This window comes from Rhinatrema bivittatum, chromosome 6 (genome assembly GCF_901001135.1).
Source record: "Rhinatrema bivittatum chromosome 6, aRhiBiv1.1, whole genome shotgun sequence".
NCBI lineage: Eukaryota > Metazoa > Chordata > Amphibia > Gymnophiona > Rhinatrematidae > Rhinatrema > Rhinatrema bivittatum.
The window spans coordinates 291,078,959-291,106,888 of NC_042620.1; the positions used below are offsets into that span (position 1 = coordinate 291,078,959).

At 44.7% G+C, this 27,930-nt stretch overlaps 1 protein-coding gene across 5 annotated transcripts in view; it reads right to left on the reverse strand.

Annotated features, from left to right (window-relative positions):
- The window catches only part of NUP62CL (nucleoporin 62 C-terminal like), a 127,157-nt gene that overhangs the window by 78,431 nt on the left and 20,796 nt on the right, over positions 1–27,930 (reverse strand). For 4 of the 5 annotated variants that reach the window (XM_029607338.1, XM_029607342.1, XM_029607341.1 and 1 more), the window contains 4 exons: positions 25,918–26,010; positions 25,004–25,307; positions 11,981–12,336; positions 878–1,024 (listed from right to left, as the gene is read on the reverse strand). In XM_029607338.1, the coding sequence (XP_029463198.1) occupies positions 878–1,024; positions 11,981–12,336; positions 25,004–25,296 (796 nt within the window). In that variant the 5' untranslated portion in view covers positions 25,297–25,307; positions 25,918–26,010. The remainder of the gene's footprint in view (positions 1–877; positions 1,025–11,980; positions 12,337–25,003; positions 25,308–25,917; positions 26,011–27,930) is intronic. The other variant, XM_029607343.1, reaches the window with a different exon arrangement.

Sequence of the window (27,930 nt, forward strand, 5' to 3'; positions counted from 1 at the left end):
ATATCTGCTTCTTCATTCAGTGCTGTGCATTCTTCATTCAGTGCTGTGCATTCTAACCCTCCCATCTTATTTTTTAGACTTCTAGCATTTGTATATAGTCATTTCAAAGTATGTAATAATAACCTGCTTATCAGGTGACGGGCATAATTTGAAATCTTTCTATTCTTTACTTAAAGGCACCTGGGCTATTTCAGCATTTATTGCAACCTCTCTATCAGCATGCCTTAACATCCCTATTTTGTTAATATCCTTCAAAAGATACATCGTTCTGAATCAAGCACTTCTAGCAACTGTTGGCTTTGCTCCATCATCTACTTTAAAAGCTGCTCTACCTCCTTTTTAAAAGGTTAGTGCCAACAGCATGGTTCCACTATGGTTGCTCATGGAATGGGAAGCATTTCTAAGAATGCAGCTCCACCCCAAAAGGCAAATCTGAGTGACCTGCATCTTTGCTGGTCAGGAGGGCTGAAGTGAAGCCTCTTCCCAGACTTATCAGCTGCACCACGCTATGACCGGGAAGGGGTTACTGCAGTAATAGCAATTGTCTTCCCTCAGTCCCCAGAATTAGGTTGTTTGCCACTGCAGCATCGGATCCCAGCTGGCCCCAAACAGGAGACTAGAACTCGGACTCCTGAGCGGCAGCACTGCAGCCTGCGCCACAGAGCTGGCCCGCAAAATGTTTATTTACCCACGCATATCTGCTTAGTGTGGTGGTGGTCCCAAAGTAGTCACACAGACACCCTCAACAATTACCTTCTTCAAAGCAATTTAATCACCAAATGGGCAGATTATCATTCAAGAATGAAGGGGAGAGTTCAATTATTAGGTCTATATTTAGGGAGTTTCCCTTATGGATACACTTTCTAATGCATTATACCTGAGGGTTTCGTTCCAAAATGTAAACCTGGCCCCTGCACTGTGCTGACTGGTGCCATGGCAGTACTGATTGGTGCCATTCCTGTAGAAGAAGTGGTCATAGTACTAGCAATGGTTGCTGTTGTTGTTAGCATTCCAAATCCCAGTCCTGAAAACAAAGAGAACAAAAGTTTTTTTCTTTTTATGGTAATTTCACATTTAAGTCATACTTTTCGATGTAAACCCACCAGAGTGTACATATGGGCCCAGAAATGGCTGCAAGAACATTAATACTCATGATCCATTGAGCTCCCGAAGTGACAGCTTTTGGCTTTTCAAATGCCACCATATCTGATATTGTTCAGACCATCAAACTTCCCATGACTTTCAGATTCAGAGTACAAATAAATGGACCACGCATGAGAAAAATCTTTCAGTGAAAACTATGTATTAAGCATTAGAACAAGGCATTTTCGTACTAAACACAAATGTGCACCTATTGGGCAGTTATCAGTGCATGCAAAAGATATTTCCAGGGCTATCAATTGTGTCCTCTATGAACGGGTGAGAAGTCTTTTACGTACTGCTCCAACTACACAAGCTCCCAGAGTGCTTTTGTTTCTAACAGCAGAATCTTAAACATGGTTTATTATTTTCTTCAGCCATTCAGCTCTAAGAGAGCGGATTTAGAGGCACTATGCTATACAGTCCTGAATACTCATCCCAAGGAGTGAGTGACCAGTTTTCATTCTACTCTCCAGCATATTAAAAAGGAAAAGGCAGACAGTAAAGAAATAAGTCACTCTCTTTTTTCATTAATTGAACAATGAAAAATTGCTCTGCTGTTTAAGTGAGAGAATAATGTCAGGTAGCGTTAATCTGACTGGTTGTGAGCCGTAGTGATTTCCAATACACTCAACAAGCAAGCGAACGGACATTAATCAGCATAACGGACTTCATGTCCAGCCTACACAGCTAATTTAATGATCATTTCTAACCTTTATGAATTTGGTTTCTAACGAACCTTAAAAAGGGGACATGCTGCAGCAATGTTACTTCTTAGCCATCATCGGGAGAACTTGGAGCACCAAGAATGCAAGGGGGTGGCATGAGTCATTTCAGTTCAATTAACATTCAAGTACCTTCAAGGTATAAATGCATAGCAATGCACCTTTTTTATGGGAAAGAATGCACTAGAAGAGGGGTGGAGAACCTTTTGTGCATGAAAGGCCACATCAGTAATCACGATACCTCTGGTGGCCACATTAGCAGCCTCGCGAGGACATCAGGGGAGGGGATTTTCCCTCAGAGTCAAATGAAGGGGGGGGGGGGCAGTGATTATTTTTTATTTTTCATTGCAATTAAAAAATGGCAAAATAGAAAAAAACAGTGACAAACAAGAAATCTGAATCTTTTCCAATTTTCAACAATTTATTTTGTAACCTATTATACAATCCCTAACATGTCTTGCTCTCTCTAGCTGCAAAAGCATGAAATAAACAAGATGAAGATGGTTGTACTGATGTTTCAACAGCAGATTGTTTGTTTTGTATTTATTTATGTTATTGTCAGCTGATTCTCTATTTTTATTAAAGTTATATTGGATGTACCATTTTATCTTAACTCTCCTTGAGATCTTATGTCAATATAGTAAGGACACAAATATGAAAAATAAATACATTTTGAAAAGGCACAAAACAGCAGTCCCAGGAAAAGGCATTGAGAACTATCAGACTTGTACCACTAAGGAAAGCCCAATGCAATAAAATAAAGAAAAAAATTATGCACACACACATTACACACACACACCTAGTCATCTACCATATTAAGTATACACACATTTTAGTTTTTTTCTTAAAACAAGAACTATGGAGTAGCAGTCAACCCTTCTTTCAAAGTGTCTCTTTTAGAAGGTTTTCTTCTAAAAGAGGAAATGCTCCCTTCAGAAACAAGCTGTAGCTGGATGGAGGACAGCTGCTGGGTCGCCATGGTCTCCTACAAGAAGCCCCTCAGTGTCCCAGTCTCTATAGGAAAATTGGTTCTTGCCTGCTAATTTTCGTTCCCGTAGTACCACAGATCAGTCCAGACTCCTGGGGGTTTATGCATCCCTGCCAGCAGATGGAGACAGAGAAAGCTTCACTGACACTGTTTCATATTCCATAGTGTCACCTGCAGTTCCTCAGTATTGATCTATACCCAAGCAAAAAACACTTGCAAACACACTTGTAAAAACTTGTAAAAAGTAGCCAAACAACCTAACAAAATTTAGAAAACAAATCTTAGACTGTATCAAGAAAATTACAGCTGAGCGGACGACTCTCTACCTCCATAGATCGGGTGGGTTCTGGACTGATCCATGGTACTACGGGGGTGAAAATTAGCAGGTAAGAATCAAATTTTCCTCTCTCTGTACATATCTGGATCAGTCCAGACTCCTGTGATGTACCAAAGCTCCCTAATTAGGGTGGGACCTGGAGAGTTCCACTCGTAAGACACTCTTGCCAAACGATCAAGTCTCTGGCTCCCCTACATCTATACAACAGTGCCTCGCAAAAATATGCAGCAACTTCCAAGTCGCCACTCTACAAATTTCCTGTGATGACACCAACTGAGCCTCCATCCACGAAGGCTGCTTGTGACCTTGTAGAGTGAGCCCACAAACCTTCAGGTATATGACGTCCCTTGAGAATGTAGGCCGAACCAATAGCCTCCTTAAGCAAACTTGCGATATTAGCCTTAGAAGCATGGGTACCTTTCTTGGAACTGCTCCATAAAATGAAGAGATGATCTAAACGTCTAAAATCATTAGTCACCTTGAGGTATCTCAACAAAGCCCTGTGAACATCCAACAGACTAAGCTCCCATGCATGAAGCCCGGAAGAATCCAGAACTGGAAAAGCCAGAAGCTCCACTGTCTGATTAACATAAAACGCCGAGACTACCTTCAGAAGAAAAGAAGGCACCATCTGCAAGGACACTCCTGAGTCTGAAATATGTAGGAAAGGATCATGGAAAGATAAAGCCTGTAACTGAGAGACTCTCTTCGCTAAACAAATGACCACAAGAGAAACAACCTTTAAAGTCAAATTCTTAAGTGTCGCTCTGCGGAGAGATTCAAAGGGTGCCTCACACAAACCTCAGAGAATGAGTTTAAAATTCCAGGATGGACAAACTTTCATCTGAGAGCGCAAATTCTTAGCCCCCCCAAAGAAACCTAACTACATCAGGATAAGACAACAGGCAACCCTCAAGTTTACCTTGCAGACAAGCATGAGCCACTACCTGAGAGAATTGAAAGCTAGGCCCTTGACTAGAAAAGATAAAAATCTGAGATAACGAAGACTTCAAAAAGCCTGTACTCCTTTAACTATACACCAGGCCTAAAAAATCTTCCAGACTCGGATATATGACAATGAAATAGACTACTGCCTAGTCTGAAGAAGTGCAGCCTCTGGGTAGCCTCTTTGTCTCAAACGCCGCCTCTCAAAATCCAAGCCACTCAACAAAAGTGATCGGCCTGGTCTGAAAATATAGGACCCTGATGAAGAAGGCGTGGAAGCTGACTGAATCGTAATGGACCGTCCACTGTCATGTTGACCAGATCCGTGAACCATGACAGACATGGCCATTCCGGGGCTACTAACACCACATCGCTTGGGTCTCTGTCTATCTGATGCAACATCTTGCCTACCAGAGGCCAGGGCAGAACCAGAGCGTCGACTCCCTTGGCTCCATACTCTCATCTTTGGCTGTAAAATTGAACTGCTTTTGCATTGAGACAAGTCACCATTAGATCCACATGGGGGCAGCCCCACCTTTCTCAGATGAGTTGCTTTGCTGCCTCGCACAACTCCCACTCCCCTGGATCCAACACCTTGCGACTTGGAAAATCTGCTTGAACATTCTCGACCCCTGCAATGTGAGATGCCACTATCTGAGCCAAGTATTGTTCCACCCAAAAAACTAACTGCTGGGCCTCCTGGGCCACCGCTTGACTCTTGGTACCTCCCTGACTGATAATGCTACTATGGTCGCATTGTCCGACAAGACCCTCATTACCAGCCTCGAACCAAAGGCAGAAAAGAAAGTATTCCTAATCTCATTGCCCTGGTCTCTAAGTGACTGATAGACCAAGAGGCTTCTTCCGCTAACCAAGTGCCCTGGGCTGATTGTCGTTGGCATACTGCTCCCCAACCAGACAGACTCGCATCGGAAGTAAGAACTACCCAATCCGGGACCTCCAGATCGACACCATGTACTAGATTGGGCGTTAGCAGCTACCAAGACAGACTATCCCGCGCATAACCCTTGAGAGGCACAGACCAATGAAATTCCTTTGATAACAGACTCCACTCTGCCAACAGAGCTCTCTGCAGCAGTCTCATACGTGCAGAGGCCCAAGGTACCAACTCCAGCATTGAAGCTATCGAACCCAGAACCTGCAAAAAAATCCCAGGTTCTGGGCACTTCCAATGACAAGTGCCAAACTTGCTTCTGTAATTTGCACTCTCTCCTCCATCAGAAACACCTTGCCTATCATCATGTCTAGCCGTGTTCCCAGATATTCGAGAGTCTGGGATGGAATTAGGTGGCTCTTTGCCAAATTCTCCACTCAGCCTAGAGATTCCAGAGAATGGATCACCTTCTGCACCCCATTGGGACAATTGTCCTCCAACTTCACCCTGATGAGCCAGTCTTCTAAATAAGGGTGTACCAGCACCCGCTCACGCCGTAGATCCGCTGCCACCACCACCACCACCATTATTTTGGTGAAGGTGTATGGTGCCATGGCCAACCCAAAAAGGAGAGCCTGAAATTGGAAATGCTGACCTAGTACCATAAACCTCAAAACACTGGTGATCCTGGCGAATAGGGATATGTAGGTATACCTCCATCAGGTCCAAAGAAGCCAAGAACTCTTGTTTGCGCACTGCCATAATTACCGACCGCAGAGTCTCCATTCGGAATCTCGGAACCTTTAGCGCTGCACTTTCCTGTTTCAAGTCCAGAATCGTGCGGAAAGTGCTTTCTTTGGAACCATGAAGTAAATGGAAAATCTACCTTTGCCTTGTTCGTCCAGAAGAACCAGAATCACAGCCCCTAAACTCTGCAACTTAATGTCTCCCGCACTGCCTAATGCTTTTCTAATGATCCGCAGGGAGAGACAAGAAACATGTTATGAACGGTATGAGCAAATCCTAAAGCGTAATTGTCTCTTATTACGCTGAGGATCCACTGATTCTGAGTGATCTTGGTCCACTCCTTGTAAAATCGTGCTAGATGGCCCCCTATTCAGGGAACAACGGAGTGGACCGGCCTCGCTTCATTGTGAGGATTTAGTCACCTGCTGTGGAAGCTCTGAAGGGCCTTTAACCACCTCAAAAGGACTGGCCCTAGGACTGACCTCAAGGAGTAAATTGCTTCTGCGAAGCTGGGGCACCTCTTGCATGATGAGACCTCCTGCCTTCCCGAAACCGCAAACGAGACTGAAAACTCCACTTGCTCTTAGGTTTTTCTTCCAGCAACTTGAGTGCCTTATTCCCTCCCAGATGTTTCATAAATTGTTCCAGATCCTCTCCAAACAATAGACGTCCCTTAAAGGGCAACAAACCTAATTGGGTCTTAGACGACACATCCGCCGACCAATTACGCAGCCACAATAACTGCCTGGCCAATACAGCGGATCCCATAATACGAGATGAAGTTCTCACCAAATCATACAAAGCATCGCCAAGTATGCAATCGACGCTTCCAAGCGCTCAGCCTTAACCACCTCGTCACCCGACTTTGCCTGCCCTTCCTGAAGCTGTTGTACCCAGCGCAGGCACGCTCTTTGCATGAAGCTGGAGCAGATGGCAGAATGCAGGCTCCGGGCTGACACCTCAAAGATCCTCTTGAGGTCAATCTCCAGTTTCCGATCCATAAGAAAATAAGAAATTGCCATGCTGGGCCAGACCAAGGGTCCATCAAGCCCAGCATCCTGTTTCCAACAGAGGCCAAACCAGGCCACAAGAACCTGGCAATTACCCAAACACTAAGAAGATCCCATGCTACTGATGCAATTAATAGCAGTGGCTAATCCCTAAGTAAACTTATTAATAGCCGTTAATGGACTTCTCCTCCAAGAACTTATCCAAACTTTTTTTGAACCCAGCTACACTAACTGCACTAACCACATCCTCTGGCAAACAAATCTCAAAGATTTTCATGTATAGGAGGCTAGCTTCTTCCAAAGGAAATGAGGCCCTAGAACCTATCCTGGGGATCCCCAGCCAGCCGGGTTTTCAGGATATGCACAATGAATATGCATGAGATAAAATTTGTATGCTCTGTAGGCACTTCTGTCAACCACAGACCATCCTGCTGTAAAAGAATCACCTGATAATACAGTTAGGGAAACCGTTTCCCTTACCTTTAGATAATTAAAAAAAAAATAAAAAAATTAACAATTCTTGCCCTTTTACTTCTCCAGAAGAACTTAATAAATCATGGACAGCACACATAGGATTAGTGCGAAAGGGTGTATAGTTCTGACCACCAGAAAACCTTAAAAGAACCAGGTCCCGCTATCTAGCGCAGTCCACCCAGGATGGGTACCCAAGTCAGAGGACAAGTTCCTTGGGGAGGGAAATAAAAAACCAGGGAGGCCCAAAATGGGAGGAAGCAGCTCTAAGGAGTATGCATGAATATATCTGTGCGATGCCATTAAGGTAAGTAGGCTTTCTTCTATTTTGTTTTAAGCTGGAGTCCAGGCTTTTTTTCTGCCCTCTAGTACTCCCTACCCACACACCACGCTACTACAATTGGTAGTATACTAAGAGTATGCCTTAATGATTTCTACCTTTCCCCACCATGAAATGTACAGAAGAGACAGTTAGAGACCAAATCTTTAATATTAATCACAAGAGTTAATTTATGTCCACACAAATTAATTCACAAATAGCAGACCCTTTCCAGGCTCCACTGAAAAGGTAATCAAGCAAAACTATTCTGAAGATCATAGACATTTAAGGAAAGGAATACATATTTGCTCCAATTAATCTTGTATAAAGAGAAGCTCAAAAACTGCTCAATAAGCTTAATCAGCTGTGAAAGATATTTTGATGTTTGCAATGTAAATCAATAGATCAGCAGCATATAAGTCTACCTTACTTCCACAGTTACCATTCCCCATGCCCTCCCCCTTCCCAACTTGTCAAATAGCACACACTGACAAACTTAATTCAAACGTTTTGAAGTCCCTTGACCTCCTTGCATGAGAGCATTTTCCTTTGTTGGCCCCAATCTGTGAAGCTCTTTACCAGAACAGCTTAGGAATGAGAAAAAATCTTTTTTTTAGGAAAAAGGTGAAGACTTTGTTTTTCAAAGATACTTTTATGTAACTGTGGCAATTGTGTGTTTATATGATGTTTTCTATGTTTTAGTCCAATATGTTTTTGATTTTGTGCTTTAATTATGAATTTGATTTGATGGAATCCACACCAAATGGCGGTTTTGGAGGGCGCAGAATATCAAATATTTTAGATAAAAGTACTTAAAGGAAACAATTTTAGGAGTACACAAGAATACAAAACATTTGAAATTCAGATAAACATTTTGAAACAAACACAAAAGGATGTCATAAGACATAGGCTCTTTGGATTGTACAGTTTTCTGAGCAGTAACGACATATGCAAATGATTTAATGTCTAAATATTTAAACCCAGTGCAACTGTGCCATTTCTCCAATGACCTGATGAAAGGAGGATAACTCTAGAAAGCTAGTCACTGATGTATTAAGACCAATAAAAACAGAACACCTACTCTTTCATTGGCCTTTATTTATACACATTTGAGTGGAGTAATATGGCAGCCATAATAGGTACCTCAATATAATATTTGTAATAGTTGTCATATGTTTGTTCTGGAGAATGGTGCAAAACTGATTTAAAGATATGGCTATGGGAAATAGCTCAAACAAAAAGCATGCTGGTTAAACCGAGTGGAAGGTATTAAATGCAAGGATGGATATTTATGGGGAGAAAAGTAAAAATACAAAAAGGTCTGGATTAAGTGAGATAATGAGACTAGAAAGTGAATGAAGTGAAGAGGACTAAACCGTGATTAGGACTGCTGTCAATATATATGGTTAGAACCTGCGTGATAAATACAGGTTATGGGAAGCAAAGATTGAACAGAACATGACTCTTATAAGTCTTCTAAATGCAGCTTGTGCAGCCAAAATTGTGTACTGTAAGGTCATTTTAGTGTTCTTAGTTTGTTTGGGAGGATTCAACTGCAGAGAACATGAAAAAGGTTTGGTGCATCTTGGATGCTGATACCAATAAAGAGCTGTATACATAAACTATATTGTACAACATGGTGGTTGTATTCTGCCAGATAAGTTTATATTTTGTTTATACTGTATATAAAAAAACTTCTTGCAACTTCATTACAAAAATATGAACACAACCCTTTCCCCTTCCACCTTTCTAAATAAGAGTTTTCTTTTTACCATTTTGAGGACTATTTTGGTTCTCACAATCCCATCAGTCTCCTAGGAAACACTCGTGAGAGCTGACAAACTAATAGGGTGAATATATAGCGTCATATCAAGAGGACAAAACTGAGCCAGTTCTGATCTCTATGTATGTATGGAGATATAGTCCTGCTTTTCTTAAAGAAATCAATTGACAAAGCTACATCTCCATACATGCAGTGAGGCAGTAACAGGACTAGTTTAGCTTATCCCTCTTGGCATGGAACTATAATACCACCCTATTGACAACCTGGCACTGGCTTACAAGTACAGACATTAGTTTTAGTCCTGGGGGAATTCTGTGCTACTGCGGAGCGCAGTATTACCCCCCTCCCCCACCCCCCCGTGCAGAATTTCCAAATTCTGTGCAGAAAATGGCAGAGGAGAACCCCGGCATGCTGCGAACAGAGCGCACGAAGTTGAAGGCCCCGGCGCGCCGTTTGCAGCAGAGATGAAGGCCCCCATGTGCTGCAAACGGAGTGTGCTCCGCTCACAGCGAAGATGAAGGCCCCGGTGAGAGTGAATGTGTGTGTGTGTGTGTGTGTGTGTGTGTGAGAGAGAGGAGAGGGACAGGGGTGTGAGAAAGAGGAAGGGGGTGTGAGAGATGAGAGAGGAGTGGAGGGGTTGTGAGAGCAGGGGGAGGGGAGGGGAGGGGAGGGTGAGAGAGGGGAAGGGGTGCTTGTGTGTGGGTGCCAGAGAGAGGGAGCCTATATGAGGAGATTGTGAAGAGAGATTGGGATTGTGTGAGAGATTGGGATCTCATGTGTATGAAAAAGGGATCGTGTGTGTGTGAGGGGATTGTGTATGTGTGAGACAGAGCCTGTCTCACACAGAGTCATAGGTAGCCTGCATGAGGATGTATACGTGACAGAGAAAGGGAGTTTGTATGGATGTGTATGCAAGAGAGAGGGACCCTGTATGAGGGGATGTGTGTGTGCAAGAGAGTGAGGGAGCCTGTATGAGGGTGTGTGTATGTGTATTAGAGAGAAGGAGGGACAGAGGGAGCCTGTGTGAGAGGCAGTACTGAGAACGGGGTCAAATTCTGGGACTGGCAATAGAGTGGAAGGGGTTGAGCCTAGAGGTGGAGGGGAGAGATACCGGCAGGTAGAGGAGTTGGGGCCTGAGAGGGCAAAGTGGCCAGGGGAGTAGGGAGAGCGAGTGGAAGGGACACTCTTACAGTGAATTTCTAGGGAAATTCTGCTCAAAATATTTAAAATTCTGCATCTCTAAGTAATACCTTTTTTCTGTATTAATTTAAAATGTAATTACTTAAAGACTGTCATGTAAATTGTGTTATTTTGACCAATATAAACTTTTCAGAATTGTAAGTTTTTGTGTGCAGAATTCCCCCAGGAGTACAGTTTGTCAGCGCTCACCAGTGGTTCCTAGAGCACTGCTGGGATTACAAGACCCAAAACGGCCCTCAAAAAGGTAAGGAAAAAACTCTTATTTAGAAATCTAGGGGGAGGGGTTGTGTTTATATTACAAAACTGTGCCTTTTTTCTATCCCTTTTACATTGTTTGCATTCCCACTAGACTACCATAAAGATGTTCATTCCCACCTCTGCAGATTATTTCATTTATTGCTATGATATTTCACTGCAGTTAAAGCTGTCACAGACACTTTACTGAAAAATTCTTTATCTGTTTCAAGATTGTGCAGTTCAAGTCATTCTATGCCCTACAATGTGTTTTCTTATTTCTATTATATGTAATGAATGTAACTGCTATACTAGTTACAAACCTCCTTCAACGTATCAGATGCGAAAGATGAGACAATTATTTCCTGCAGGTGTACAAAGTTACAACACACTGCTATACACCCTTTGGAGAAGAAAATAAATTGAATGAAAATATATTTTCATCGTATAGGGTCTTCATTCTAGGGTGCACAATCCTGGCCACTCTCTGTCAGGGCTCCTCAAGAAGTAGCTCTAGAAAAAGCAGGTCCTCCACATAGTTCCACAGGGAATTAAACCATTGCTGACGAAAGACAGGTTTTTAATGTGTACTAAACCCCAACTATAGAAATCTGTCATGGGGAAATCGTTTACAGATTTCCTTTTAAATACCAAGCACGGAGCCATAAGACTTGGCTTAAATGTCTGTGTGCCAGACTCAGAACACGCAGGCACAAATCAAGAATCTTCCAATCCTGAACATTTGCACTGAAGCCCAGATTAGAGTGTCCCAGCTGCACAGTCAGGGGCAGTGCTCCGTGCTATCATTTGGGAAACCCCAGATTTAATCCTGATCCTTGACTTCTCCTCAGGCCAGCTGGCGCATGAAGGCTGTGAAATCACAGCTGCGGCATGAGGCCGTGAGCTCTAGTCACTGTGCAAGAGCGACCACCGATCAATGTGATTGGGTGCACTTGTACCAGGTTCCAGAAGGAACCTTGGGCAATGCTTCTCAGCAAGAGTGTCCCTGTCATAGCTGAGACAATTAAAAGGGCGTGAAAAATGGGACAAAAAATTCCAGGTAGCTGCGCATGAACGTTTTTGACTCCCTAGTCCTAACAGGGGCTGATTCCAATTGAGCTGGCAACCTGAAAGGAGCAGGAGGAAACTGATGTGTCAAAAATAAAACAAAGAAACCAGAGCTTACCTGTAGGCTGACCAAGCTGGAACATAGATGACTGTGTACTTGTTGCTGTGGTAGTTACAGTACTTGACGCTCCAAATAACAGCCCTGTGGAAGCTGCTGGCTGAACTGTATTTGCAGCAGTGGAGATGGTAAAATTGGAAGGGTTGGCAGCAGCAGCACTGCCTCCACTGGAGAACGTGAACCCTGTGGGTGCTGCAGGTTGGGCAGGTGTGGTACTGGTGCCAAAACTGAAACCAGAAGGAGCAGAGGTCTGGTTTGCTGGCATGCTGCTGTTTGGTACACTGTTGGCAAGCCCAAACACTCCCGTGGGTTGAGATGCGCTAGTGCCACCTAAATTTAGTTTTGGTGTATTTGCCCTAGAGAGAAAAGAAAAATGAATTAACACCATAGGCTCCCAGAGAAACCCAGTACAAAAAAAGACAGCAGGTTCTCTGTCCACCTTCTCGGGAACAATGAAAAAATGGTGCAATGAACTAGCAAAGCTAATCAAAGTAAGCAAAACCAAAGACCCTTAAATTCTGCAAGCTCTTCTTGAAGCCCACATGTTTCTAGAGTTTGATGAACTTTCACATTTCTCATCACAGTTCTGTAATGCAAGACCAGAGAAGCTTTCAAAGAATCTCTGCTTTCTGGCAGAAATTTGAGAAGGGACTTGACTGTAACTGTGAAAAAAGTTAAATGATGGGAGAAATAACTTCTCCCACAATGCTCAAACTGGAGTCTTCCTACAGTAATGAGCCTTAAGTCCTTATCCTACAGCTCTACTTTCCTATCTATAGACTCATTTGTATACCCAGACATCTGCATATTCTGGACTTTTTCTCCAGGTTTGTTTTTGGTCAACTCATCTACTGCTGCTCAGTCTCTGCTGAAGATTCAATATCACAAAAAATAACCTTAAACGCCTTTAAAAAGAACACCAGTTCTTGGGAGTGCCTATATATTTTTAAGTTTCTTACATTGTAGCAAGTACATTATGTAATTTAAAAACAGATTCAGAAACAGATTCCCAACCATATTTGATGTATCACAAAAAGTTAATACTTATTTTTTTTATTATATTCCTTCCTGGTATCTCTTACTAGGCAGAGACTTAGTCAAGGTCCATGCACAGCTGTGATTTATGTGTATGTTCAAATGAATAGCAACCTCTCACCTGATAAAGAGAATGCATATAACTGTTTTGGGGGCAGATACATTAAAGAAAACTATACTAGTCTTAGAAAGGCCTGGGAATTTCAATATTAGAACCAAAAAAAAAAATCAGTGGAAAATGTATCTATTGACTTTTTTTTTTTTTTTTTTTTTAAATCTAACATTGAAATTCCCAGGTAAAATAAAATAAAAACTGAAAATGAAGGTCGCTATCTATAAGGCAGCCAGCACTCAGTGGCTACATAGGCTGAAGGCCAACTGGCAGGAGTTCTTTTGGCAGCTGCCCTTCCCAATTTATTATGTTCAAAGGAAATGAACAGCTGAGAAGTCTTCCTCAAATAATACACTAGGGGCTCTCTTGCAGTCCAAGGAGTGAAAAGCCCCTTTTTCCTTTGTGTGCGTGCAATCTCATCAAGAACGTAGGAATGCAGATATCACCTTTGAAAGGAATTTGAAGTGAGTTCATAGAGTAACACTGTTGTGAAAAACTTCAGGTACAGTGAATAAGAAACCAGAGCCTGTAATTCTCTTAATTTTTGTTCCAAAAATGATGGGAATAAGAAACACTTTCCAGGTGAAAAAGTTCATGTATACTTTGACTCGAGAAATTTCATGAGCTGAGCTAGAACACAGAGGTCCCGAGGTTTACTGACTGAAGACTTAAAATGCTACAGACCTTTCATGAACTTAAATACCAAAAGGGTGGAAAGAGAGCGCAGAGCTCCTTCTACCTGTTGGTAATATGAACAATGGCGCTGAGATGAACCATGACAGAAGAGACGCTGAGGCCTGAGTGTGAGAGGAAGAACAGGTATTTGAGCAAGTCCCTGGGGGCCGCTGAAGGGATCCAGATGGTTGGATCCACCCCATGTTGAGAACCTCTTCCACTCAAAAGTATAGGATTTTCTGGTCAAAGGCTCAGATAAGTACATCCTTCATCTCATTAGGGAGGAGTTAGGAGAAGATTACCTCTTGCTTTCTATATTTTAACCAGCTCTCGGTCCATAACAGAACATTGCCTCCTATCCCATTACTTTTTAATTTCCTCAATAGTCTCTCATGAGATACTTTGTCAAAGGCTTTCTAAAAAAAAATCCAAATGTATCAACTGCCTCACCTGTATCTACATATTTATTCACGCCTTTAACAAAATGTAGCAGATTGATGAGGCAAAACTTCTTTTGGCTAAATCCATGTTGGCTTTGTCCCATTAAACTATGACTATGTATATGTTTCGTAATTTTGTTCTTTATACTAGTTTCAACCATCTCAGCATGGACAGGAATGCTGGTTCATAGTTTCTTGGATCACTCCTGCAAACTTTTTAAAAAACTGGCATCTTTCAATGTTCAGTTACCGTAGCCGATTTTAATGATGGTTTACAGATTACAAATAGTGGGGCGGATTTTCAGAGCCCTGCTCGCGTAAATCCGCCCACAACCGGGCGGATTTACGCGAGCAGGGCCCTGCGCGCCGGTGAGCCTATTTTACATAGGCTCACCGGCGCGCGCAGAACCCCAGGACTCGCGTAAGTCCCGGGGTTTTCGGAGTGGGCGTGTTGGGAGGCGTGTCGGGGGCGGGGCCGGAGCGCGCGGCGTTGCGGGGGCGTGTCGGCAGCGTTTTGGGGGCGGGTACGGGGGCGTGGCTACAGCCCGGCGGCGTGGCCGCGCCCTCCGTACCCGCCCCCAGGTCGCGGCCCGGCGCGCAGGAGGCCCGCTGGCGCGCGGGGATTTACGCCTCCCTCCGGGAGGCGTAAATCCCCCGACAAAGGTAGGATGGGGGTTTAGACAGGGCCGGGCGGGTGGGTTAGGTAGGGGAAGGGAGGGGAAGGTGAGGGGAGGGCAAAGGAAAGTTCCCTTCTAGGCCGCTCCGATTTCGGAGCGGCCTAGGAGGGAACGGGGGTAGGCTGCGCGGCTCGGCGCGCGCAGGCTATACGAAATCGATAGCCTTGCGCGCGCCGATCCAGGATTTTAGCCGATACGCGCGTAACTACTAAAATCCAGCGTACTTTTGTTTGCGCCTGGAGCGCAAACAAAAGTAGGCTATTCGCGCTCGTCTGAAAATCTACCCCAGTAAGTCTGAAATTTAATTTTTCTGTTTTTTCACCACACTAGGATGCACACCACCTGGTTCAGGTGATTTGCTTCCCTTTAGTTACTCAATTTGCTCTATTTGCTCTATACATCTTCCAAGTTTACTGAGATTTGTCTCAGCTCCTTTGACTACTTACCTTTAAATATCACATCTGGCACGGGTATCTGCCTTTGCAATAACAATTCCAAAAATATCACCTAGAGTGAAACACAAAATATCTCCAAAATTCAATCTGATAAATAGAGATGTAGAATACACTCCCTAAATTATTAGGACAGGTATTAAAAAAAAAAAATACAGCTTTGGGCCATGCTCTGAGAAGCTGTGGCTAGAGCCCTCTCTGTTTTTTTTCTTATTCAGATCTTCATGAGGAACAGGTCCCTGCCATATCCCTGTGCACTGGAAACTGGAGAGGAGAGGCCACCAGGAGTCTTCGCAAATCTGTATTACACGGTCTTCTGGGCCAATCCAGTGCCACCAGAGGCACCATCCCCCTGACACTCTTGATCTTCCGAATTATTCTGCTCAACATAAGCCATGGGGGAAAGGCATACAGCAGCTTGTCCTCCTGCCACTCTAGCACGAGGGCATCAATGCCCAAAGACTTTGTATCTCTCCTGCAAATGAAGAAACAAGCAACTTTTGCACTGCGAGCAACTGCTAGTTGATCCATTAATGGAAGGCCCCAGCGATCCACTATTAGCTGAAATGCTTCATTTGACAATTACCTTTCTCCTGGATCCAGACTGTCTACTGAGAAAGTTGGCTCTTACATTTTCTTTTCCTGCAACGTGCGAGGCTGAGATCCCCTGAAGATGCACTTCAGCCCATTCCATAACTTGGGCTATTTCCTGCAGATTGATGTAAGACACTGTTGCATTGTCTGACATTATGTGGACTGCTCAATCCTGCAATCTGTTGCCGAACCACAAGCATGCCAACCATACCGCACGGGCTTCCAGCCAATTGATGTTCCAGAGAGACTCTTCTGCACTCCAGCGCCCTTGCTCTGTCAGCTCCTGACTCTGAGCTCCCAAACCCTGGAGGCTCACATGAGTACTAGCCAGTCCGGTGAACTAAGGTAAACCCCCTTTCTTAGATCTGCTTTTAACTACCACTGCAGTTGAGTGCAGAACTCCATTGGCAGGTGGAGCTAAAGCGAATAGTCTTGAGACTGTGGACTCCAACAAGACAGTAGAGTGCGCTAAAGAGGACCCATATGCGGCCTTGTACACGATACTAACTCCAGGGTCAACACCATCAATCCGATGTAGATAGAACCAAACTGTTGGGCATATTGTGTTATAGTCAGTAGATGCACCTACACCATGAGCTTCTGAATACAGCCCTCCAGCAGAAACACCCTGCCCTGTTTCTTGTCAAACTGAACACCAAGATACTCTAGCAATTGCAATGGCTGAAGATAGTTCTAGGCCAGATTCATGACCTGCAACAAGGAGATCACCTTGCATGAGACCCAGAGGCTCTTTTCAGACTCTTGGCCCAAATCAGCCAGTCATCCAAGTACGGGTGGGTCTAGGATCCCATCCTCTCTCAACTCCGCTGTCACCACTCCATAACCTTGGAAAAAGTTCTCGGCATGGTGGCCAAATCAAAGGGTAGTGCTAGAGACTGAAAATGATACCCCAAAACCGTGAAACGCAGAAATTGTTGATGCTGTAAGTCAGATGGGAATGTCCATACACGCCTTGAACAGATCCAAAGACATCAGGAACTCCCTCAACTGTACTGCCATCATCATTGAGCACAAGCTTTCCACGTGAAAATGAGTCACATGCAAAGACGATTGACACCTCTGATATCCAGGATGGGATGAAAAGAGCCCTCCTTCTTAGGCATAACATAATAAATGTCACAGCCAGCTGTTTCGAATTACTGTCAACAGAACTTTAACCTTAGCCTCTCTTACCTCATCTTTATATAAACCTTGTTTCCTACCTCTTCAATCGCTATTACGATTTCAGATTGCCAACCCCCTTTTTTATTAGATCTGCACCCATCTTTACATGCATAATTGTTTTCCTTTTGGAATAGTACAATGTCCATGGCACAACCATAATCTCTCTCTTATTTGGAATTCACTTTCAACCTTACACGGATTTCTACTCTTATGTAAACTGTCCCTCCCATGCGAAACATGGTTCCGTGTCAAGAGACCGATTCCATAATAAATGTTATGTACAAACCCTGAAGGCACTTAATGCTTGTTCATTCTGAGGTTGTTGGACCATTTATGAACACTATTGCAATACACCTCCTCCTTGCTATTCAGCCTAGTGTGTTCGCTCATCTCTCCATGTTTTTTTGTGTGGTTTCCAACCCACTTTATGAGACTGCCTTGTCCTCTTGTTATTGTTGATCAGCATTTTTGTAGGGCTCACGTCATTTTTTATCGAGATTTGTATTTATCTGGAAAATTTGACTGACACCTACATCTTTTAAATAATTTTCCACTCCTGTTGGTTACTCAAAATATGACCTGGTTTCAACCCTAGAAAAAAATGTAATGTAACTGACAATGGTGAAGAATTCATTATCACCAAGTTGCCCATAATTAAGCAGTTGCTGCTGGTTCAGGCTTGAAGAAAGTTGGGGCTACTTTGATGGGCCAAGTTCTGAAGAGAGCCATGGGGGCTACCCATTTCACATTTAGAAACCAGGATAAAGACCAAAAGAGAAAATAAAAGAAAACCAAGCAAAAACACAAAATGAAATAAAAATAAACAAAATATTGAACAAAAACCCCTTGTAAATGAAAGTATGCAAAAATAACAAAAAAAAAGGGCAAAATATCAAAAATCTCTCTATATAAATTTGTTGTGTTTCTGTGTTGGTCACTGTCAGTCAAGCTCCAAAAAACTATAATTGTGCTTTCTTTTCAAACATTTACTGATTGATTTCATTTCATTAGGGTCTGCTCAGTATTCAACCAAAAACTGTGCCTCAACAAACTTAAATGAACAGAAAATAATACAAATTTTATCATGAGACCAATACATGTTTCACAGGTGTAAAAAAGTGTTTATATGCATAAAAAGTAGAGTTGCTTACCTGTAACAGGTGCTCTCCAAAGTCCTCACACATGGGTGACATCATCAGATGAAGCCCAGCACGGAAAACGTTTGTCAAAGTTGCTAGAATTTTGACTGGCACACTGAGCATGGCTAGCATGCCGCTAACCAAGCGGGGTCCCTTTTCAATCTTATAACAGAGTTTGTGAAAAAAATAAAAAACCAAGAGAAAACCAAACTCTGCGAGGCAGCAGGTGGGTTTCATGAGGAATAACATCCTGCTGTCCTTGGAGAACACTTGTTACAGGTAAGCAAATCTGCTTTCTCCAAGGACAAGCAGGATGGTAGTCCTCCCACATGGGAGATTAAGTAGCTCCAGGCCTCTCCTAACATGTGCAGCAGAGAACAGGTGCCCAACATGCACAACAACTAGAGCTGCAACAACCACAGGAGCAGGCCTGTACCCAAGGATAAGGCCCATGGAGGGAAAGGTGGGTTTTCATTGCTGGAAGAGATTACGGAGGACGACTGTCCAAAATGACTGTCTTGTTGGCCATCCTTGACCAGGCAGTAACGTGGAGGGAACTCCAGGTCGCTGGTCTGCAAATCTCGTGAACGGGAACTGCATGCAAGTAAGCCACAGAGACTGACATGGCCCACACGAAATAAGCTTTGACGTGACCATCAAGCCACAAGCCTGCCTGTGAGTAGCAGAACACAATGCAGTCCGCTAGCCAATAGGATAGGGTCTGTTTAGAGATGGCGACTCCTAATCTGTTTCTGTCGAATGAGACAAAAAGCTGAGTGGAGACGCAGTGAGGCGCTGTCCGTTTCAAGTAAAAGGCAAGCACCCTCTTGCAATCCACTGTGTGTAGTGCATGCTCACCCTGGTGTGCATGAGGCCTTGGGAAAAAGGAAGGCAACACAATAGACTGGTTGAGCTGGAACTTTGACACCACTTTGGGAAGGAACTTCGGGTGTGTTCGCAGGGCCACCTTATCGTGAAAAAACTTTGTATAAGGTGGGTATGACATGAGAGCTTGCAGGTCATGAGCTGATGTAACTGCGACTAAGAAAATAACTTTCCATGAAAGGTACTTTAAGTCGCAAGAACGCAATGGCTCAAACAGAGATTTCATGAGTAGCGAGAGGACTACATTGAGATCCCAGGAGATCACCGAAGGGCGAGCGGAAGGCTTCAGTTGTAATAAGCCCCTCGTGAATTGTCCCACGAGCGGATGGGAAGAAATCGCAGTATCATCCATACCCCAGTGGAATGCCCCAATGACACTAAGGTGAACCCTCAGTGAAGTGGTCTATAGACCAGATTCTGAGAGGGACAACAGGTAGTCTAGGAGAGCGGGAGGGGAGCAAGAGAAGGGATCCAGTCACATGTTATTCTGGAGTCCAGAATAACACATGACACCCCTTCCAAAAGGCCAAGGGCCTGCGCAGTCACCTAGTCAACATCCAAGCTAGGCTTGGAGGTTGGGGTGGCAGAGCTTGTTCTGGTCCTGGGAGATGAGGTCCGGAGTTGTCCCCAATTGGATCGGGGGGAGGCGCGAGATTAGGTCCTGAATGGTCGGAAACCAGACCTGACGGGGCAATCAGGATCATGGAACCCTGATCCTGCTGCAACTTCTGGAGCATTTTCAATATGAGAGGAAGGGGAGAGTAAGTGTACAGCAACCCGGTGTCCCAGTGGATCAAGAAAGCATCCACTATCGATCCCCCGCTCCTCTGGCCGAGGAAGCAAAAGCGATGCACTTTCCTGTTTTCGGAGGAGGTGAAGAGGTCTATGCCAGGGGTCCCCCAAAAGTGAAAGATCCGGTTCGCTACCTCTTGACTGAGGGACCACTCATGAGGACGGAACACATGGCTCAAAGTATCCGCCAGAATGTTGTCCACCCCCAGAAGGTACACTGCCCAGAGAGTGATGCCATGTTCAATGGCCCACGATCAAATGCGGACTGCTTCTCGACAGAGGGGGGGGGGGGGGAGGAAGGACCCTGACCCCCCTTGCTTGTTTAGAGACCACATGGCCACCTGATTTTCGGTCTGAACAAAAACTACATTGTTCATGAGCTGCTCACGGAATACCTGCAGGGCATACTGAATTGCCTGCAACTCCAAGAGGTTGATCTGGAGCTGTGATTCCTGGGCAGACCAAAAACCCTGGGTGGTGAGAGTGGCCTGGGGCTGAGGGCTCCAAAAGGGGCAACCCAGCACCAGATTTGAGAGTTTTGCCCACTACTGGAGAGCCACTGCTGTAATAGTGTTGCAATAAGAACACAAGCACGTACGTCCCGAGTGGCCTGACACCACTGAGAGCTCAGCATTCACTATGCTCTGCGCATGGGCAGCTGAGTAAACAGGGTGACATGTACTGTCGCAGCCATGTTCCCAGCAACCAAAGGAATTTGTGTGCTGAGACATGGGGGCAACTGGAGACCTCTTAAACAAGAGCCGCGAGGGCTTCCGTCCTGTCCCGGGGTAGAAAAGCCTTCGCCTGGATCGGGTCCAGTCAAACCCTAATGAAATTCAGGTGTAATGACGATTGGCGGTGGGATTTGGGATAATTGATCAGAAATCCCAGGGTCTCCAAAGTTTTGATCATGAGGCTCAAGACAGTCTGAGCCCCTTGTTGGGAGTTGACCTTGATAAGCCAATCATTGAGGTATGGGAAAACGTGAATCCCCCACCTTCGAAGATGTGCCCAGACAACTGCCAGACATTTTGTGAAGACACGGGGTGTGGATGCCAGGCCTAAGGACAAAACGCAATACTGATAATGATTCCCGTTGACCAGAAATTGAGGGTACTGCCGACCCGTTGGAATGATGGGAATGTGGGTGTATGTGTCTTTTAGGTTGAGGGAGCAGAGCCAATCTCCCACCTTGAGAAGGGGGAATCAGGGATCCCAGCGAGACCACTTTGAACTTTTCCTTCACTAAGAAACGGTTTAAAGCTCTCAGGTCCAGAATGGGTCGAAAACCACCCGTTTTGTTGAGGATTAGAAAATATCTGGAGTAGAACCCCTCACCCTGTTGGCTAGGCGGGACGGGTTTGACCGCTTGAGCCAGAACGAGGATAGAAAGCTCTACCCGAAGTATCTATAAGTCCCCTGTCACTCTCCACCGGGGACACTGCGTCTTGCAGAGAAGGTTGGTTCATGCTCCCTGCCGCCAGTCAAAACCCTGTGGTGGGGTTCTGCGACGGAACTGTGGTTGCTCAGGGCAGTCAAGGTTGTCTTGGCCACACCCTGGGAGTAGGCCACTGAGCCCTGGACCTGGATGCTAGCGGGTAGTATTTTCAAGACCTATAAAAAGGCCTCTTAGGGTATTACCATCGGGGTTTCTTGTGTGGCTGGGTGTCAGAGGTACTGGCTGACAACTGCTGAAGGGTCCCTTGATAGCCCTTCAGTTACACCACCATCTCTTTAATTCTGTCTCCGACCAGATTTTCCCCCGTACATGGTAAATCCGCCAGAAGGTCTTGGACCTCCGGGTGCAAATCTGAGGCATGCAGCCATGCAATTCGCCGGGCTCCTATGCCCATTGCAGCGGTCCTCATGGCTATCTCGAAGACATCATAAGCAGAGCAAACCTCATGCTTATCACACTCCAGGCCCTGCTGGACAATTGCCTGAAAATCCTCCTGGAATTGCTGTGGTAGGCGCTCACTAAATTCCAGGGCCTGCTTCCACAGGTTCCTGGAGTTTTGCCCCCATGTATAATTGACAGCAAGCGATCCGGGCAGACAACTAAGTGCCCTGAAAAATCCAGCATCCAAGGGCATCGAAAGCCCTATGCTCACGCCCTGGAGGAGCCAAGGAATGGGTGCGTATCCTTTTTTCCTTCTTCAGGGTTGACTCTACCACCACCGATTGGTGGGGGAGCTGACATTGCTCGAACCTGGTGGATGGTTGGACTAAGTACACTACGTCTGTCTTCTGGTTAACCAGTGAAACCGAGATGGGGTGCTCCCAACGGCGGGTTACCAACTCCTTAAAGATGTCATGGACTGGCACCCCCACTACCTATTTAGGGGCATCCATAAATTGCAGGATCTCAAGCATCTTGTACCTAGTGTCCTGTTCCGTTAAATGTTGGAAAGGCACCGATTTTGTCATGGCCTTTATGAAACCCGCAAAGGAAAGATCTTGGGGGGGGGGGGGATTTTCATCGCTCATTCGGTGGGGAGGGTTTGAAAGTTAGATCCCTCAGAGGAGGATATGGATGCCTCCCCTTCCCAGGGGTCATAAGGGGCCTCTCCTTCACAGCGACCACTCCGGTGATGTGGGGGGGGGGGGGGGGTCAAAGACTCAACGGTGGGCCTTGAAGGCACCAAATGAAGAGCCAGAGGCTTCGATGGGCCTTGCGGTCTTAGGAGCACCGATGGATCCAATGGCATCAGCAGGATCGGGGGCACCGAAGTCAATGGAGGAACTGATCCAGAGGGCCTTGGGGGAGCTGGGAGGTGATGTAGCATCATGTGTCCCCCAGATAATTGTCAGCAGAATCTGTTTTTCCCTTACTTTTGGTTCTCTCACCATAAAAGAGGCCCTCCTCGGAGGAGTTACTCATCGGTATAGGGGCTGGTGGCAGTGGCAACGGTGCTTCCGTAGACCGCGAAGGGGCTTGGGGCACCAGAGCCGGCCGCGTCAGTAGGACACCGAGCAGCGTATCGATCTGTCCAGTAATGGCACAAGCACCTGTGGAGAAGGCTCCTGTGGCAGTGGCAGTCCCGGTGGAACTAGAGTTTTGAAGCCCCAAAGGATCTGGCTAACCACCAACCACACGCGCCTCTCTAACTCCTCCTCAAAGGCAACAGAAGACAAGACGGCTTGAGGAGGAGCAAGCGGAATTGGGACGTCCCCTGGAGCACAGAGGGGCACCAAGCCCCTACACCGGAGTCGGTGGAGACTGCCTGAAGGTATCGGTGGGATCGGAGAGAATCTTTCCTCTGCCCTAGACCACTTCGTGGAAGGCACCAACGTCGATGATTGCCCACGGTCTGGCTTAGACGATGAAGATAATCAATGACAGTGTTTCATCGATCTTTCTTGATGGTCCCTGTGGTCCTTGCCAAGAACTGATGGCGACGGCAAGGAACCCAACCGAAAACGGGATGACACTGACTGCGGTCTGTCCCCTGCCCCGAGATTGGGGCCGGGGAATAAAGGACGGATCTGTTGGAGTTGAGACCGGGATCTCTTTCCCGAGCGGGGTGCAGGTCCCCGAGGCAGAGGACGGATCCGACTGCTTGGACCCAAATAAATATTTCCATTTTAGCAATACAAGCCCGACAACCCTTGGGGGTCATCTGGGCACAAAGATCACAACTGAGGACATCATGGGATGACTCCAGGCAAAGGACACAGACCTCATAGGGGTCTGTAATGGACATGGTCTGGGAGCACTGGGGGCACTGGCAAAAGCTGGTCGATGCCATGGGAAAAAAGTACGCGGCACGCAGTCGATAGTGGTGGGTACTGGGTAAGGAAGCAGTCAGCGATCAACCGCGAAAACACACACTTACCAGATCGCTGAAAAAAAGGGACCCAGAGAAGGAAAAAGGGACCCTACGTGATGTGTGGAGAGAAAAATACTTCAAAAAGCAAAAAACTGCTCAAAAGAAGCACGAGCTCCACTACCGCGAGGCTACAGCTGCGTGGAAAAGAAGAGACTGAAAAGGGACCCCGCGTGGATGCATGGTTAGCGGCATGTTGGGCATGCTCAGTGTGCCAGTCAAAGTTCTAGAAACTTTGATAAAAAAGTTTTCCATGCCAGGCTCCATCCGATGATGTCACACCCATGTGCGAGGACTACCATCCTGCTTGTCCTTGGAGAACAGCCTTCTGAACATTGCACAGCCTCAATACACATAAAAGCATGCATGCTGTGTAACAATGTATATAATTTTAACCAATGGGATAAGTGTATTCACTGCCTCTCAATGTGCCTGTGTCTATCCACTGGGAATCACTGAGGAAATGCTTCTTAGCCAGGGCTACAAACAACCACCTTTTAGTTTGGAAGAAGAGAACCCTTGGAAGAAGAGAACCCTTACTTTTGGTTCTCTCTCACCATAAAAGAGGTCGTATAATAATACTAAGGCCTTCAAAACTGTTGCAAAATTAAAATGTTGACATTAGAGGGCAGCTGCCTTAAAAAAATGAAAAAAAAAAAACTGATGGGTAGGAAACCTGAGTTCAAGTCCTCAGTCAGCAGGAAACGTGTGCTGCTTAGACACCTACTGGCTATTTAGGGCACACTTATACCAGGATCTGGGTACTACTTTTCAGCTGGAACTGCTGCTTAAATGTTTAAAATAAAAATGAATGCCCAAGGCACCTTTGTCATGGATTCCCCCTCTCATAAATGGAAACAAATGAGTTTAGGGGCAAGTTCAATTGGGTTTCCAATTCAGAGAAAGAAGAGGGGAAAAGAGAATAAGTAATGTTGAAAACTGGGTTGCAACAAAGAATTAGAATGCATCCTTATTGATGATTTCAAAACTGCAGCAGGACATATCAGTCAAGACAGAACCTTTGCCTTCTCTCTGCATTTCCCTAACTCTTCCTAAGCACTAGCTCTGAATATCAAGGTAGAAGATGAAATGAGATTCTGTACAAGATGTAAAATTGGGGCAAAAGTTTTGTTCCAGAACTAAATTAAGCACAAAAACAGTAAACACGGTTTTGATATTCAACCAGCATAAATGGGTTCACAACACTTACCCCAATGAGAAGCCTCCTGTTGCCGGGGTAGTGGCCGATGTGGTCTGGGTTCCAAAGCTGAACCCAGGCATCTGTGCAGATGCAGAGGAGGTAGAAAGGGAGAAAAGGCCTCCGGACTGTGTGGTGGCTGGGGTTGGAGCTGGGGTACCAAAACTGAATCCGCCTACTGTGCCAGGTGTAGAAAAAGAAAACCCTGTCACAGCTGTTGCCACAGATGTATTGCTGGATGTCTTTGGGGTACCAAAGCTGAACCCTCCCGTGTTCCCAGGTTCTCCAAAGTTGAACCCACTCATCTTTCTTCGGTCTGTGAAAGGTAAAATAAAATTAGTTGGAAGTGTGATTAGCTAAAAAGATTTCACTGATTTACACTGTCATGCCTGAAAACAGATTGCTTGAAAAAGGTACACAAACAAAAGCTGTTTAAGTAAATCTCGATATTACTGTACCTTGTATTGCAAAAAGACAAATTCTAGCCTATCCGATTGCCTGATCTAGTCAGGTGCTCTCCTAGTAAACACTGCTAATCTTATATCCAACAAAAGCCTTCCAAGAAGTGTGCACCTTTAAAGATCTACTGCAATTTTTAATCCAAGTTGAATTTGGTTCTATCTGGGAATTCTGACAGACCAGAATATAAGATCTCTACTTCATTTTCAGCGTAACATACAACTTATCTCTGATCTTACAAAAAGTATAATGGAAATTTGAACATTTACAGAGCTGAATCTTGGTTTAATGTATTATTTAACAAATAGCATCCTTTGTACTGTGCATGCGCCCCCATCCTCCATTTTCCCTTAACAGCAAGAAGGGACAATAGCTCAGAAGCAGCACAAAGTTGTTTTGTCAAGGTTTCCTATCAATGTAAGGCTAGAATTAAGCATGTAGTCTTCCTATTCTAAGCTATTGCTTACTTTGAAGCTATTGCTCTGCTGGTCTGAGGTGACAAATGGGGCTTCCACGAAGGTCTGTGATTGTACTACTGATATTTTACACTTATTGGAGATCTGAAATGATAAAAGGTAGCAATATTACCAATTTTGTAAGCGACAAATTGTTACACTTTAAATACTCTGGAAAAAAAATCACCCATGCCGTAGGTCAATAGGGAGAGAAATGACAGATGAGTTTTAATATATGAACAAGTGAAGGACAATGCACATTAAAACAAAACTAGGTAATGCAATATATACTGGAACAGAAGTAATACTAACACTTGCCAGAGAAAAAAAGACAAACATATTAGCTGATAATAAACTAAGCACCTGTAAGCAAAACAAGAAGCAGCAGCAAAGTTGGGAACATATCAATGTATATTAGACAGGGAGAATTTATCATCATCATAAATTGTGATCTTCAGTATGGAGGGAGATTGCAGCTTGTCTGCACAAGTCTGCAAGCCACGCAAACCCACACTCCTCAGAGGAGCAGGTCAGGTACCAAGAAGGTTGCACACCATTGGACCATTTCGACTTGGCACTGTATCTTTTCCCCTTTGCTTCCTATGATTCCTCCTCCCTTCCCCGACTTTGATCTGCCACAGTGATCACACAACTGTCTGAAACTGAGTACATCTAAGACTGAACTAGTTCATCTTTCATCTATCTCCAGTTCTAGGATTGCCCCCCCCCCCCCCATCTTTCCTTAAATCGTGTTTCTGTACCTATTACAAATCAAGCCACTAACTTAGGAGTAATAATCAATTCAGACTTATCCATGACTCAACACATTTCATCTATCACAAAAAAGTCATTCTACAAAATTCATTTACTTAAAAAGAATTCGTCCTTTGCTTTTCCAACAAGACTTTCGTACAGTTCTCCAATCCTTAGTATTTTCCGGCTTAGATTACTGTAATGCTCTTTTTATTGGTTTACCAGATTCTACATTGCATCCACTACAACTGATTCAGAATACTGCAGCACGCATCCTATCAGGTACATCTATACGAAATCATATATCTCCTGTACTTCAATCTTTTCATTGGCTCCCTATAAAATCAAGAATCAATATAAATCTTAATAATCCATTCACTCATATATAATTCCTCCGCTACATGGTTATGCTCTATGCTCCGTATCTATCAACCGGCAAGACACTTAAGGTCACTATCACAAAATCTACTGGAAATTCCCTCTCCAAAACTTGCCAGATTACACTTTACAAAAAAACGTGCTTTCTCCGTTTCAGGTCCTTTTCTTTGGAACTCCATGCCGAACTCACTCCGTCAAATTTCCAACAGACAGCAATCTAAAAAAATCCTTGAAAACATATCTATTTCAGATGGCGTATAAAAATTCCAATAACTGAATAATACCTATAAATATTCAAATGTTTCCAAATCTCAACATAGTTATTAGGCACTAGCACTCTTTCTTTGCTTTTGTAAAAAACCCAAGAATAATCTTATTCTTAATGGGGTAGATTTTAAAAATTTGCGCGATCGCATACTTTTGTTTGCACACCAGGCGCGAACAAAAGTACGCTGGATTTTATAAGATATCTTATAAAATCCGGGGTCGGCGCACGCAAGGAGGTGCACATTTGTGCAACCTGCGCGCGGCCTGTTCCCTCCGAGGCCGCTCCGATTTCGGAGCGGCCTCGGAAGGAACTTTCCTTCGCCCTCCCCCCACCTTCCCCTCCCTAACCCACCCCCCCCGGCCCTATCTAAACCCCCCCTTACCTTTGTTGGCAGATTTACGCCTGCTAAAATCAGACGTAAATCTGCACGCACTATCACCGGGGGTGATGGTAGTAGAGGTTTTAATCGACTCAATATCCACAGCTTATGGAAACCAGATCTAATTAGCTTGCTTATGTGGACTTTCATTGTAAAGTTTTCATTGATTTTGACCCCTAGATCTCTCACTTGGTTTGCAACATCCGAGATTTATCCCCAGGGGTATACTTTTTTGTGGGTAGTGGCT